At 36.8% G+C, this 16,430-nt stretch overlaps 1 protein-coding gene and 2 long non-coding RNA genes across 7 annotated transcripts in view; all 3 read left to right on the forward strand.

The window, feature by feature from the left end:
- The window catches only part of LOC127971724 (uncharacterized), a 69,418-nt gene that overhangs the window by 41,411 nt on the left and 11,577 nt on the right, over positions 1 to 16,430 (forward strand). The gene's annotated exons all lie outside the window — the stretch shown is intronic.
- LOC127971725 (uncharacterized) lies at positions 402 to 3,079 on the forward strand. Its single transcript, XR_008156903.1, has 2 exons — positions 402 to 2,282; positions 2,511 to 3,079. It is a non-coding gene; the product is annotated as an uncharacterized LOC127971725 (long non-coding RNA).
- On the forward strand, positions 4,380 to 8,450 carry LOC127971721 (zinc finger protein ZIC 1-like). The gene is made up of 2 exons (XM_052574936.1): positions 4,380 to 5,594; positions 7,084 to 8,450. The coding sequence occupies exons 1-2, from the start codon at positions 4,634 to 4,636 to the stop codon at positions 7,689 to 7,691; spliced, it is 1,569 nt and encodes a 522-aa protein (XP_052430896.1). The 5' UTR covers positions 4,380 to 4,633; the 3' UTR covers positions 7,692 to 8,450.

The raw sequence follows: 16,430 nt of genomic DNA on the forward strand, positions 1-16,430 counted from the left end.
AAAAAAAAAAGCATAAACTACAGCGACCTATTCTAATAGTTTTAAGGTGAGTAGCCTAATCCATTTTTCATTAAATGCGTTATAAAAGTGCCCTGTTGATCTTTTGCATGCTGTATTTAGTTAATAATCTAAATCATGTAACTTTTAAACATATAATAACAGAAAATTTAAGCCGTAAAAAAAAATCATTTCACATAAAAACATTTTAACAGAATTTAGTAGTAATGTTTAATGGTTATTAGAATAGTGTGTGCTTTTCGTATATATATATATATATATATATATATATATATATATATATATATATATATATATATATATATATATATATATATATATATATATTTAAAAATCACACAAGTTTTAAAGGTTACTGCTAGCAATATAGATCTCCAGTTATTCTCCTAATCTTTCTTCAAGCTTTATCCCCCCTCCTTTCTGCTCTCTTTCTTTCTGCCCCTCTCTCTTTCTCTATCTGTCGTACAATAGCACACATGTGAGTATGCTGTACCGCCGTGCGGATTTACGGCGATTTTTTTTTTTTTTTTTAAGGATTCACTCTTGGAAGTGAGATAGCTACGGTTTCTTACTTTCCACTATAGATGTAGGCCTAGTTTGTCTGTATAAATGTGAACACGCTTAATATATTATGTGACATATTCATTTCCAGGCGTGGCTAGGAAATAAGTTCTTAAGGACGTTCTTCGCTTTCTCCGTTGCAGAGAATTGTTCAGATATTTGACTGAATTTATCTACTGCACTGCAACTCTAGCCAAAGGGCAAATGAGGGCAAGAGACGTTTTTAACTCAAGAGGGCATAGTACGTTATTTTACATTGGACTACTGAAAATTGAAAGGACTTAAAGGCCTATAATTGCATTGACCAGAGCTATATTTCGACCTATTATTTGAGGTATAGTCAAATAATGTTTCGTCAGAATAATGCGATGAGCTCCAGCTCCCGCCCCCTTTACTAAAGTATGTCTTCATTTTTTTAGTCAGAGCAGAATTACCTGGAAACTGCTGAAAGTTAAACTCTTGAAAATGATGAATCGGGTTAATACACAATTATCAAACTCAATAGTGTATAGCATCGTTTACAGATAAAATCTTGATATGAAGGCTATAGCCTATGTATAGTGTTATTCTGTTTACTCATTCATTCCAGGTGTCAATGTCACATTAAATTAAATTATTACATACATATAATAATAAATAAAATATTTCACTGCTTAGCAACAACAGATTGAAATAACTCGGATTACCTACCACTTCGTCATCCTTTCACATAGGGAGATTATATTAGGGGTAGTATTTAAATCTTTAATTTTATTTTGAGATTGGCCTATTACTTTTATCTTCTCTTTCTGTATATGTATAAACAGACATATGGCTTTATATCGGTGTAAGTATACCTTGAATATTCAAAAGTATTTAGCTTGTTTTCTATTAGCTTTGTTGAGGAGTGGGGTCTATTTAGGCTATCTCAAACATTTAATCAGTATTGAGTAATGAGATAACTGTGGTACCTTCAATTAACATGTGTCTGTATAAAATTTAACTATGTTTAGCACAAATGACTGGAAATTAAATTTGTCGAGGCGTTACGCATCTGCTTATTAGTCAATGCAAACTGCTGTTGCCAGGGTAGACTATTGTGCTCTGCTGAGTCCTAAAAATCAGAGAAAAAAAATGGCGTTAAAAGTGTAGAGTCCGTGTGCTCGGTGCTTTTTTCCTACTTAAATTTCACTCAGTTTGCCTCTGTTCTCCACTTAGTTTGCCCATCTAAATTTACCTACATTCAACCCCTAACTTGTAAAGCTGAACACCCGCTATGTTTATTGCAACTTTTTTTGTAGTTTTAATACTAATATATTAGACCGAATTTATTCAGCCAGCATTGGTTACCATGTTTTACTATTACTTTACTTTATTTCATTTTATTTATTTTTAAATTCTCAAAAGCAATGTATGGCTTTATTGGTGTCTTGATATGAAATGAAGTTAAAGCTACATTTGTAATTGTACAAAAATATTATGCAAGGAAGAGAGGCACTTTACATTTTGGCAAAATATTTAAAGTACTAGTATATTTAGATTTGTAGAGCATACATAATTTAGTGTTTCATAATACTCACTTTCAGTTAAGTTATCTTCTTTAAACCACTGTGATGAGACTTTGACTATGGATACATTGAATTGATATTAGTATTTGTTGACTATATTTAGTTTGTGCACTGTAGATCCCAAAGACAAATCTGTGACCTTCCTGAACTATAGATGTATGTATAGTACGCAGAAAAACAATATTCAGTGTCCTATACAATACCTAATAACTTTTCTCTTATGGTCATTCATTTATGCTTTCTCTCTCTCTCTCTCTCTCTCTCTCTCTCTCTCTCTCTCTCTCCATATGTATTTTAAAGATCATTGTACTAACTCATTTATTGGAAGTCTTTATTATTGTATATTAACAGAATGTGTGTAGAAATGCCTTTCGTCTTTTCCAGTAAGGAAGACATAACGAAGAATGAGATTAACCAGGAAGAGTTGCTGTGTGGTGTGGGAGAAGAGACTCAGTTTTGTTATACAAATTAATGTCTGCCATTGATTGTTCTCTATGCTCTGTTATGGTGTATGATATCATAGTTAGGGAGATTTATCTAAAAACTGCATTGCAACTCATTACATATAAAAGTATATATTCTTGGCCTTTTCTGGTCTTTCTTGTTTTATATTATGTTTGATATGACCCTGTTCAAGTAAAAAGAATTGTGTTATTTACTCTTAATTATGACTTGATTGTGAATACAGTTCCTGTAACCTCAGTAAATATTGTCTTGTAATATTTACTCTATCCAAGAACTTCACATGTGGGAAGAATTATATTATTAAATAAGTCAAGTTTATGCCCACTCATTAATAGGGTGGTGGGGGTTTGGAGACAGTCTTCAGAATAAATATATTAATTACTTTCTTAAATTCAAAATGTTGTAAGGTAAGTGATCAGTATCCCTGGTATAAAAGTTGTTCTTTAGATTCCAATTCACATAATTAAATTCTGTTCTTAATACGTCAACATTTGTGTGGTTATTTAAACATATTTGAGTTGGCCCTTTAAAAAAGAATAATTTGACGGTCCACACTATAATGCTGTCACACTTTTTACAGTAACTGTGAGTACACCACAAACCTGTTTTCATTTTTGTTGGTTTAATAGCGACAGGTGCAAAACATTAAACATAAGCGAATAAATGTCCTTCTTAGATGGCAACAGGTCATCTTGGGGTTGTAAAGGTTAAAGATGTCATTCTTGTAACCCCGAAAGTCAAAAGTCTATTAACCCTTGCATATTCCACGTACAATTAACGTTATATTTAGCTATTATGCTATATTGACATAACCCTAGTTTTACTGTGGCTCATTTTTGCGCATTTATTATTATTATTATTTATTAATTAGATACATTATTTATGAATGAATTTCATTCACCTATTAATTTTTATAAATAAAGAAAAAAAAATGTTAATTCAAATATTCGATAAAAATGCACGCCTAAGTACATCCAATAAAATTAATCTAATCTTCACTAAACAAATAATAGACCTTCACATGCGGAACGATACCTTTTACAATATGGGATATTTTTATGTGCATTATAATCAAATATTGCCCCCCGAATTTCCCCCGAAGTGTTTAATATAAAATATTATGTCATTTTACTTAATTAATAACAAATAATATTTCCCTGAACTTTTGCATGAAAAAAAAAAAAACAGTGAAGTTTCTATGTCACATTTACCTTTAGCTAAATAAGCGTAATCTTTAACTTAAAAATAAATGAAACAATGAAAATATGTATTAAATAAATAATATAATAATAATATAATAATAATAATGTATCCTGTTTACAATGAAAACCAGTATTATATATACTGGAGCGAGTAACACCAAAGCATATTCAATTTAATTAAAGTTAAACCACAATATTAAATATTAAAACCTACATTGTGGCTTGAAAGAGAATTTTGATTTCGTTGCTTAACTCCGGTTATTTCTATTCGATGTTGAAAACACTGCTGCACAGCATTCGTAGCACAGACTTGCTTAAAATGCATATATATATATATGGCATTTAAACATTTCGATATCTTAGCCAACAATACCGCATTCGGCACTCTCAAGTCACAGAACAGCCAATATCTGGCAGTGCGCGAGCGGCACATATCAAAGCATTTTCACTGAGAAATTTGAAAACGGAGTCGTGTGGTGAACGCCTGCGTGTCCCTTTTAAAACAAATCCAGGGACTGTCAATCATCGCGCATTCCGACCAATCCCAAAGCACCGTTTTTTAAAAGCTGGTTTGCCTGCTGTGCTTTTATATTGCAGTATGGCCTGGTTCGGAGCATTTTACTACCACGGTTATTGCCACAAATCAAGAGGGCAAAGTGAACGGCATGGGACTCACACCAATCTTAACGAACCGGGGTCCTATTCCTGCGTCTGAGAGTTTTACAGGCAATAACTGCACATGCAGATGATACAGCGGGGGAAATGGGGAAGAGTTTTGTAGGTAAATCGTAAACGTTAGAGGTTGGTTGATTTGCCAAGACCTCAGCCAAGCAACAAAACATGACAAGCCTGTCGCGGTTTAGTGGCTGCCCTCTTTCTTGCGTCAACCCTGGGGAGAGCAATACTGAACCCAGCGTGGTGCTGCCACCTTTGGCAGAGGAGCACATGGGGCACCCCACTGGCAGTTCCTTAAAACTCTGCCCCTCGCAAAATTTGCGAGACTACCACGAGACGAGGGCCAGTGCATTTGTTGACCACTCGGTTACCCATTTTCCAGACACTGGATACACCAGTCATCGCTTAGAACCCAGTCCTAGGGGCATTATCATTGGGACAAATCTGTCAGCAGCAGGCATGCCACCAGTAACTGATCAGCTGGCTCCGAGACCTAACCAACATGGCAATATTGGTAGGTACCGTGACCTCCACAGCTATAGGGATGGCAGGAGCCAGGCTTTCTTCAACACGTATCAAGAGCAGGCCCATGGCTCGTCAGACGCAACCCGAGATCTCAGCAGCCAAATGATGTTGGGTCTTCCCGGGGATCTTCTCTCTCGAACGCACCCATACGGGCAGTCGGTCAGTGGCCCCAGGGCCAACAGCCAGCAGTTAGTCACCCAGTTCTTGGAGTTCTATAAGCCTCTGAATATGGCCATGCAGCGAGGAGGGGGTGACGCCTTCCTCAGGTGCTCCAGGCAGAACCCAAAGCACGAGCTGGTGTGCAAGTGGAGTGACGGCCAAGAAGGCACTGGCAAGCCGCCCTGCGCCAGGAGTTTTGGAACCATGTATGAACTCGTCACCCATATGACGGTTGAGCATGTCGGAGGACCGGAGCACTCCGACTACGTTTGTCACTGGGAGAACTGTTTAAGAGACAGAAAGCCTTTCAAAGCCAAATACAAGCTCGTCAACCACATAAGAGTGCACACTGGAGAAAAGCCCTTTCCCTGCCCTTTTCATGGATGTGAAAAAGTTTTTGCCAGATCTGAGAACCTCAAGATACACAAGAGAACGCATACAGGTTAGTTCATTATAATAATAATATTAATAATAGAATGACAGGCTTCAAACTTATGGAATTGTTTCTAAACCACTTCTTTTTCTTTTGTTTTGCTTAACATTGTTCAAACACAAAATTAATTCATTAAGAACTGCCAGGACAGAAAAACTGGTCAAAACGTAGGCTACTGTTTGATTAATTGTTCCCAAAGTAAAACTATAAAATATATACCGTATTTTATTTATTTATTTATTTTAGCTTTTCACGAAACCTGCTTTTGACAGTAGGTTGTCAAAACACGTCATGATGTTCATAATTTTTCGGCATATAATTTAATGTAAAATTTTGTACACAATAGAATGTAATTTTCTACAGCCTGTGCCAGACTTTAATTTGGACTGAGATTAAAGCATTTATTTATATCAAATGAAACCTATTTTTTGTTGGAACGTTTGTTGCTCATATTACAGGGGTTTTTTTTTTTTTAATTTCGTTTTCAGAAACTTTCGAGCTGGTGAAAATCAGTCCACAGGCCAGTTGTTTGGGTGCCTCTCATTCATGCAGTGAAAATAAATAAATAAATGCCGGGGCACCGGAGAGCTGTGACGTAACGTTTACGCAAGGCACAGCTGAATTCTCTGCTATGGTAGAGTGCACCAGCTCGAGCTAAGCTCTGCAAGCTTCTAGTCAACTACACTTCAAACTAACGTCACATTAATCCTTAGAATGCTTTCTGTATAAATGGCCAGTTCGTGTGTTTTTGTTTTAAATGATTTAACCATAATATATGATTTATAAATAAATAAAAAGCATATCGATATGACTGTATTTATTTAAGCCACAGTTAACTTTATTTTTCTCGCTAGAAATTAATTAAACTAGGAATTCATCTTTGGCTCAGGACGCATTTAAAAATATGAATTGGGTCATTCACAGAATATCTGCGAATATTAGCAAATATATATATGTTTTTAACTGAAAACAGAAATGTTAAATTAATCACCGATTCCATACAAATATTTACAAGTGAAGTGTTTACTATGGGTTAATAAAACTAATGAAATAACACTGCTATGTTCATGTTGTTTAGATTTTTTTTTAAACTCTGAAAGCAGTTTGAGTTAGCCTAAGCTGTATGCATTTGAGTTTCGTTATAAGCTAAATCTGATTTAGCTCCTGTGAACCATGATTTTGAAATTAGCAGCTATTGCATGAAAACAACCGACTGGAAAACATGATTATTTTTTATAAATGATAAGAAAGAGGGATTTCGATTTGTCAAGTTTTGCACGCACAGGAGTGTTATCTTTAACAAAGTTCTGTCCTTGCCTGCTATATAGTGTTGAATGTGTGGAGCAGCACACTTTTTTAATTTAATTTATTTTTATATTTTTTTTGTATAACATCCTGCATAACACATCTAATGACACCATGCACTCAGAACTGATGAGCCATGGCTGACTGTACATCCCACCCGTAACTCGCGTTTCCCCCTCCTCTGCCCGTTTAGGTGAGAAACCGTTTAAATGTGAGTTTGAGGGCTGCAATCGGAGATTTGCAAACAGCAGTGACCGGAAGAAGCATTCTCACGTTCACTCCAGCGATAAACCCTACACGTGCAAGGTCAGAGGCTGTGAAAAATGCTACACGCATCCCAGCTCCTTGCGCAAACACATGAAACTCCACTGCAAGGCCTACATCGCCAAAATCGGCGAAGACGACGAGCACCTTGTAGAGGCCAGGTCTCCTGAGGTAGCGGAACAGCAAGACACGCCCGCCTCTACCACCGTGACGCGAACGATGACGACTCCCTCCCTGTCTCCAGAGACACGAAATGAGTCGACTATGAGGTCACGCTTCCATCACACCTTTGAAAACAGTTTGGACTATATGGCGCACAGGCCACAGTCCCTTTTGGACCCTCTGTTACTACAAAGGGGCAGCTACAGACCAGAGTCTGTACAATATTCGTGCAGCCAACCAAGTCATTCGTTCCCACCTAACCATAGAACTTTTGCGACCAACTCACCTTTTCAGAAAAGTCTGGTGAATGGCTGGTACACGTGTCATAGCGCCGTGGACACATTTTCACCCAAACACTGTAACAGTGATATATAATGTCTGTAATTCGGGCTTGTACTCTGCGTGTTAAAGCATTGAGGGATGACAGCTGAAGGGGTCATCTTCATGTAATATTATGTCCTACAGGTTTAAATATGAGCGTGCAATTTGTTACTGTGAGCTTTATCTGTTGTACATTTATGTTCTTGTGTTGGTGAAACGTCGGTGACTAAACTGTAAATAGCTTACTATAAAAGCAAAGAAAAAAGTTGCCAAAATATAATTCACATAGAAAATATCTACAAACAAATGGAGTAGAATTTATAGGTCGAAAAAATAAAGTAAGTTATTTCTGCACAGGAAAAATATTAATGGCGTAGTGTACTATTATGAGGTTCTGTAGAGGCAGGGCCTCTGTCAACGTGATGTATAATGGAAAGAAGAGGTTTATCTCTTGAAAAGTGATGATAAAAGTTAGTAACGTTTTTATTTTTTATTTTATTTTATTTTTTGTAAATTACAACTTGGATTTATGCGTTTTCTGTCACAGTTTAAATGTTGGTCGAAGATTAAAAATATCGTTTGTTTTGATGTGTGTGAAGGTGAACCCATCATTGAACGAGGCCTTTGACTAATTATTTGGAGATTTTCACACTACACCACCAATGAGTGAATTTTATACCTTAATACGTTTGTGGCAATTATTATAGACATCAACCCCCCTTCATTGTGAAAATGTTTAATTAAGATTCTACTGTGTACTGTACAATTAATTATGCATTCTAAGTTTCATTAAAGTATCTCTATTCTCTTTGATCAGGCGTGTGATTTAAACTATGCTTCTCAAAGGAAACGTACACGACTTGGATTTTTTCTGTACGTGCCAGTTTATTTAACGGATAGGCTTACCTATGCGTTTTTTTTTTTGTTTTTTTTTTGGAATTAAAATAGCAAAACGAGAAACTTTAGAAACATACTTTTAGTGAAATTCAGACTTTAGACTGGCCTAATGTCTAAAATAAATGATTTTAAAAAAGTTAAAACTTTGATAAAGTAATTGTTTTCCGTGAAGGATTTCACGGCCGAAGTTGCCTCACCTCGAATGAACTCCAGCAGATTTCGAATTTATCGTTATTTTCTTTTCAGTTTAATCTTATATGCGAAGTCTGTTGTTATATTTTTTGGGGGGTATTAACTTTATTGCTATAAAACTGCAGTTCAGCATGACACGGCTTAAATAAAAGTGCAAGCGAGGACATAGGCCTTGTCCTTAGAATCGTACCGATCAGTGAAACTCCAACCTGCACTCACTTACGCTGTTCATACACGGTTTCGGTAGACTTCTCACTTAATATTAGCGTGCTAGAGCATTTTATGATCGTACATAGAACTGTCAATGAACTCAAATCCTGTTCTGTCAAGTACAAGTCGTCTGTAATCTCACTTCTGTTATCAAGAAACAAATGGCAGCTTACAACTGAACACTTTGGTGGTGATGAATGAAATGTTAGGTTAATGCATAAGTTACAACACAATGAATAGTCTACCAAATTGTAAGCCTGAGGTCCACAGCTCTTTCAGTACACAAGATGCATAATGAAATTGGTTTTCTTCAGTCTTATTAGTTTGTTTCTGTCCCCATGTTTTGAATTGATTCCACATATTGAAAAATCTGAACACTGACCTCAGTGATTGTAAAGACTAAAGAATGATATTTGGAGCCTTTGGTAGTGGCCCACTGTTTAATCTACTATCTTGTTATACAATCAGAGAGTTTGCTCTTAGGTATTTTATAGTCCAGTTTTGTCATGATTTTTTTTTTCTATTTGTGTGTGTGTGTGTGTGTGTGGTGTTGTAAGGAGGTGTTTCTCAAATTGTAACAGGAGTAACTTGCCTTCCTTACACACTGTGCTGTGAAGCAGCTAACACTAATGACCAGGCTGCATAGCATTTTTAAAGATTTCTTTCTTTCCTGGTTGGTTATTACAATAGTTTCCACTGTCAAGGATGGTGCCTTAGATACCATTCCTCAGAACCTACTCATAAAGAGAAAAATCGGTGACCAAAGAATACAGTGGGCCTCTGTATATTTTTTTTATTTTTATCAATTTATTTTTTACTATTTGAGGCTTGAGAAAGAGACCGTATAGGTTTAACTGAAAAAGTGGCTACCAAGGCTTTTTGACTCAGTGGGCCTTCTAGCACGCCTTTCAGTTCATTAATTTAGCTATCGCGAATAACCTTAGAAAGGTCATAAGGCAAAAGTAAAAAAATAAAAAATAAATAAACAACAACAACCCACCATCAATGCTGGACTGATGCGGTGTGTTCAAAGGAAGTTGTAGATGTGAAGTTGACAAGAAATTCTTAATTTCTATTTTAAACACTGTTGGATCATTGAGAAACAGGAAATAAAAACAAATAGCACAGGAATTTTATTTGTGAAAGTCTGATGCTACGCATGCAGGCACGTTTGTATCTTGTTTTGAGGAAATATTTAGAAATTTGCCATAGAATTTTTCATGTTTCTGTTCTTTGATGGACTCTGAGTTGAACAGTTTTTAACACAGAGATACTTGCATTTGTGTGGTGTGTATGTCAGATGCTAAAAATGTAAGAACACATTTGTCATAATTAATCCGAACTGATCCGGTGTTATTTGTTAAGGTATCTCTACTGTGAATTTCTCTTCTATAAAGATATGATACCACTCACAACACAAATATGTTAAATCTTGTTGTGAGTAAATTGCAACAGAAAGAAAATATTTTTAATGCACGTCTGTTTGGAATCTTACTTTCCAATAATGTGTATTGTGTATGATTTGTATGATACTAAAATATTGTCATTAACAAAACAGTGATCAAATTAAAATATAAATGTAACTGAAAACAATACAAAAAACATTATAATATATGTTTCAGTTGTTTTCTTGTAAACATTTTGTTACACATATAAAACAATAGAACAACTTAACATTTGAGCGCATTAAAACTGTTTTTATTTCTTCTGTCAGAATGATTTTGGATATGATATCGGAAATTACATATTGATCTCTCTAATTTGGCTGTTTTGATATCTTCGTTCCTCAAACTATCCTGTGATTGAAATCAAATGACGAAAACCTTTTAGTATTAGCAGATACTGACCTCCTTTAGAAATCCTGCGATTGTACAGTGCTCAAGGTACTGTTTTGTGGAGTTCTAATGTGCTTTTTGGGGGGGTTTAAATCCTATGTTGTTAATGTGATTGCATGTACGACAATATTTATAGTGGACTGTTGAAAAGCCATTACGTAGCTTCATTTTTACATTCATGCAATTCTATAAGCATACATACAGTCTAATTTATACATTTGAAGGTCTTTTTAAATGTTTATATCTTAAATCCCAATTTAGTTTTACTGTATTGTTGTAATAAGACCAGCAAGTTTAAATTTGTATGTTTTTTTTTTTTTTTTTTTTTTACTATTTGGTTTTCGTTTTACAACGTCATAGATTTACTCTCTGAAAGCAACCTTCAGGAGGATATATATATAAAATATCTCTGAATAGGTGTCTGTGTTTAGTCTTTTCCGTATTTACTCTGTTTTTCAAGTGCAGTGGTGGTGTGCATTTTGATCATCCAGAATTGAGATCTTTTTCCTAAACTCCTTTTAATGCCTGTTGTTTTATCTTTGCTGAAAATAGTATGACTTCGCTTTGCCAATAGTAGAAAAATGGTATTTCTTCATGAATATCTGGATGAGCACACACTATAGCTGATTGTTAATACACTTATTTTACTGTGAATGAGATGATACCTCGCTGTCTCTCTTTAATTCCTGTTACCGAGTGTTTTCTGCCTAGCAACAAGGATGTATGGCGAAGGTTAGTTTGCATTTTTGTCTATCTTATGTGACAACTTATAACAAAGTCAACTTTTTTATACATTTACACACTTAATCTATGCTTTATTTGTACATATAGTGTATCATAGACTTTTTGCCATCGCATCCTCAAAGTGTGACCAAGACTATATGATCTCAGTGTCTGCTGCGTTCCACCTGCTCAAAATGACACATCTAGCAGGAGCAGTGTGAAGTTGCGTCAGCCTGGTGAGGGGGTGGTGGCTGTGCAGGCCGATGGGGTGTGATTTTAATTGGATTCCTGCCTTTTCCAGTCGTCCCCAGGTCAAGCCAGTGGTGTCGGTGCTCCCTGACTTAGGCTTCTTTTCATCACAACCCCCTCCTGTATATAGCAGCCCACTTTTCCACTCTCTCATCTGCTGCTCTGCCTGTGCTCCTGGCTACCCTCTTCTCCCATGACTCCCTTATACCGGCCCCTTAATCTGCGCAGTAGTGTGGTCCTGTGGCAGGTGGGTGCCACAATGTTTGATGAACCTCAAATCACAAAATTCACCATATTTGATCTTCTGTCCTTCAGATCGTTTACAGAGCTGCTATCGTCCACTCATACTCACCGTCTTTTTCGGCCAACCTGTGTTTTCTTCTTAGTCTTGCTTTCATTTATCTCTTTCCAAACCGGGTGTGTTAGGTTTTGAGTGTTTTGGCGTGCACACACACACACATGCACACGCGCTCTTCCTGCTTACCCAGTGTTTAATGAGAGTGATGCTACAGACACAGGCAAATTGATTTTAGAGGTGAGGCTGTAATGAGGCTATCAAAAACATGAAACGTGAGAGTTGTACAAGACACAGAACTCAGAGATAGTGTCGTGTTTTCAGTTGTCAAGCTTCCTGTGAATCTCTATGAGATAATTTGTCTCATTTGTTTCATTTAGACATGCTTAAGCGCTAACTTGACAATTACCACGTGTTAAAAAATACTTTAAAGAAAGGTCACTCAAAAATGAAAATTCTGTCCTCATGTCATTCCAAGCTTGTAATTCATATTTGGAACACAAAAGAAGATATTTTAAAATATGTTCCATCTTTTTCATTACATGGACAAAAAAAAAAACATTTTCATTTTTGGGTGAACTAATCTTTTAACTGTGGAAGAATCCTTATGTAAAATATGGTCAATTAAAAACAAAAAATACATTAAAAAAAATTCACATTTGAGCTTTTAGATTTGCACCGCTAGCGGTGCAGTCTGTCGATCGGTTGGTTTTCTTTCCATCTTTATCCGCAGTGCAGTATTCTGGAGTCGGTGGTGGTGGTGCCAGCCCCCCGTGTAGCTCAGCTGGTACCACAGCTTATTAAATACCCATCTATTCACTTGCCGGACATTCCGTTCTCTTGTCAAACCTCAGCAAGTCCACCAAAATGAGGCTAGTGCTGGGCTTTTGCTATGGGTCTTTTCCATTCAGCACAGCTGCGGTTTGGGAGTGGGAGGAAACTCCGCCCAGCCCAATATCTGATGCATTTCTCTCTTTTGATGCATTTTTAGGATTGCAATTCACCCCAATGGACATTTCTTTAACAAGTCTTTTTGCACCCTCTTTTTCATCCATAATCCATGCCTTACATAAGACATTTCTCTGATGATGGCGTCTTAGGGCAGCAGGGAAGACAGTAAAGGTCTTCGCTCAGCCAATCGGCTTGCAGGTGTGGCTTGCGTTGGGTTATCTTGTCGCAGTATATGCAATAGACGCTAATGTGTTGGCCGATGTGGTCACAGCGACCCGTTTGTTTCAGCGGGGGAAGAATAAAGACAACAATTCTCAATCCTCAACAATTCTAAATCCACTTTAGCAAGTGTTGTGGATGTGCCCCTTTTGAAAGGGGGCAACTTTGAGGATGGCCCTGACTCTGAGCAGCAGTGCTATACTTTCAGAAGGGTGACCATGGCCATCACCCAGTTCCTCTGATCTTGCTTCCAGATCCTTTTCGGTAAAGATCAACTTGGAGAGCACGTACTGTGTCCTCCACATCTTGGCAAGGGCATTTTTGGCAGCCTTCATGTATGTGAGAGGCCAGCTGAACATGCTTAAAAAGACACAATGGAGCTTATTTATCCACTCTTGCAGCATCATAGCCTTAACAAAGAGCGTTTTAATTTCCATTACATTTTTAAAATCCAATTTAGTGTTTATTTTATTTTATTTTTTTACTACTTCCACCCGCAATAAAGAATCCATCTTGAACACTTGCAAAAAGTGGCTTTGATCTGAACTGTTTGAGTAGCAGCTTCCTTTGGACTTAAGAGACCCATGGACCTAGAGTGAACGTTGTCTTTTTGGTTCCCTCAGCACCATAATTTTTCATTAGTTGACTGTCTCAAAATATCGCATTTGAATTTGTAATGAAAAGCATTTGTCTTTTATAGTGCTATTTTGAATATGGAATCACATTGATCAGGGTCCAGGGTGTTTCAAAGTAGTGTGTAATAGTGGGTGTTTAATTTCATCTGTAGACGGATGCATCACAAGAGGTCTGTGTAATCAATCCTGTGAACTCAACATCTAAAGGAGAGATGGGCCTTCTGATCACTTCCCCAACTGAAGTTCAGCCATCCTCTGAGCCTGCAACTATCAACGCTTTCAAACTTGCACAAGAACTGAACCGAGGGATACCTGACACAGCTTCCATCACTATATGTATTTTTAGTTGATGTGTATGTCACATGTGAGCATGCTTGGGACTGTGGGCCAGGTAAAGAGAAAGGAGCGCGTGCACGTCTTTAAGTTGATCTCAGTGTTAACCTCGCAGCATTACACCAGCACCTTGAGGCCACAGTGAACAGTGATGGATGGTGGAGTGGATAAAGCAGGCTCAGGGGGCCAACCGGGGCTCAGCGTTTCTCCCCAAGCTATTTCAATTACAGATTGAGCAAGCGTACTCTCTGTGATGATATGTAGCTTAAAGGCCGTGACATTAATGGTTGGGACAAATCGGATTTGGTTTGGTGCTGACCCGTCACTCTAGGGCGTAGAACTAGATGGAAGAGTGAGGCAGTAAAAAAAAGAGCTTTACTTCAACTACCTCTGCTACAAAATATGCTTGGCACAATAACACCACTAAGGAAGCTATAGATATTGTAAACCAAAATGTTTGACTGATCAGTCTTTCAGACTGTGTAACATACATTTAGCTTAGAAAAACAGATAAATATGTGTGTCATTTTAATTCCTCATCAGCTCAGTCTAGTGCCTGGATCAGTTAGGCTTATCATATTGGCTTTGCAAGACCTGTGTCTTTGATTTTAGTGTTGGTCAGAAGTTTTTCCCTTTTCAAAATGCACAAATTACACTTTTGACAGCTTTATGTATGAAGGTCATTTTGCATCATGTCTTGAATCATGGACTATTTTAAAACAAATGTGGAGTTACAATAATTCACTGGATGAAGCTAAATAAATCCTGGTTTAGATGTATTGATTGGCTTGGGGAACAAAAATATCTGTGCACATGAAAGGATCAAATGTATTTCTTAGAATTCTTTAGCCCTATATAAGAGAGGAATGAAACAAGGTAATTAATACATCCATCACTGGCTTATCCTCCACATCTTCTGCATTTTTTCCAGTAACGTAAGTGTAAGTTATGTAATTTCATTTTATATCTGAAGGGGTTAAACATATTTTCAGTCTGCAAAAAGAATAAAAAAGTAATGTCTCATGAAAATGTATGTCATGATGTGGAGGCAGCACAAATCCCCTTTGGCTTGTAAGATATCAGGTCACTGCAGTCTCCCATTGAGATTGGTGGAGCAGTTTCTGGAGGGAGGGGCCCAGAGTGAATAAAGGTGGGCTTTGGTGAACCTTTACCCATGTGAGTATTTAAGTGCTGCATGATTTTTGCTGCATGGCTTTTATCTCTACAATTACTGCTTGTTAGGATGCCATACTCATCACCTTAGCAACTCCAGTGTGTTAAAGGTCAAAAGATATTTTAAGCCAATTTAAATATTAAGCATGAAGCCATTAGGTAAAATCTAAATACGTTTTATATATCCGTCAAATTTGCATATACATGTTCCAACCAGATTTCATTATTATGATGATCTTTCTGATTAAAATACCCAGTGATTTTGGATACTAAGTGTATTGATAAACTCCATAATAGGTTTGTTTATAATTTTCCTCTGCCTTCAGAACAAGTCAGTGGCATTTTTGTTTACAATGCCTAATAAGACAAATAAGATCTGGATATAATTAGGCCTGCTTGTGCAGGGCCATATTCCCTTTCAATCAGTTGAAACTAACTCTGTTAATTAATCTTCAGAGCAGTTATTTTCCTCAAATAATTTCCTTAATAGCAACTGGGTTCCTTAGATCTTTACCCAGCACTGCATATTTTCTCTTGATTTTTATTTCCAGTTTTCTTTGTTTGCCCCTCTCTCTGAAATCCTAGTGACCCACATATTAGATGTACGATGTGAAATATATATATATATTTTTAACATGCAGTACTAGACACTATTATAAGTTTCAAATGAGGTGCTCTTCTTTTAGACCTGGCCTGTGTATTTCCCAATTGAAAACATAAGCCTCCCATTTTGCTCATCTCATATTTTAGCACTGATGGGCCTAGTTGCCCTTGGAGTGCTGATAAAAAAAAAAAAACAAGAGAAAGCGATGATCCATGATGTAGCTATGCATGGAGATCTCATTGTGAAATCATGCATTTACAAGTGACTTTTTAAGAGAAACAGAATTTGATTTATGCTAAATGCCATTTATCATTTTACATCCTAAAAAAACATCCTCTCTGATTCTACCACCTGCTGGTAGGGAGGATCTGGTTGGGAGCTTTACGCTGTCCTTCAGGTTTCTCATACATATCATCTAGTCCTTTAAGCCATGTGAGGAAACCTGTATCTTGAGTAGCTGATTGTTGTCAATTACAA

Source organism: Carassius gibelio, chromosome B14, assembly GCF_023724105.1.
Source record: "Carassius gibelio isolate Cgi1373 ecotype wild population from Czech Republic chromosome B14, carGib1.2-hapl.c, whole genome shotgun sequence".
NCBI lineage: Eukaryota > Metazoa > Chordata > Actinopteri > Cypriniformes > Cyprinidae > Carassius > Carassius gibelio.

What these genes read in the sequence shown, in the direction of transcription:
- LOC127971721 (XM_052574936.1), top strand. Translation starts at nt 4,634, where the DNA reads ATGACAAGCCTGTCGCGGTTTAGTGGCTGCCCTCTTTCTTGCGTCAAC. An exon ending in ACACAAGAGAACGCATACAG is followed by an intron (nt 5,595 to 7,083) that starts GTTAGTTCATTA and finishes CTGCCCGTTTAG; the next exon opens with GTGAGAAACCGTTTAAATGT.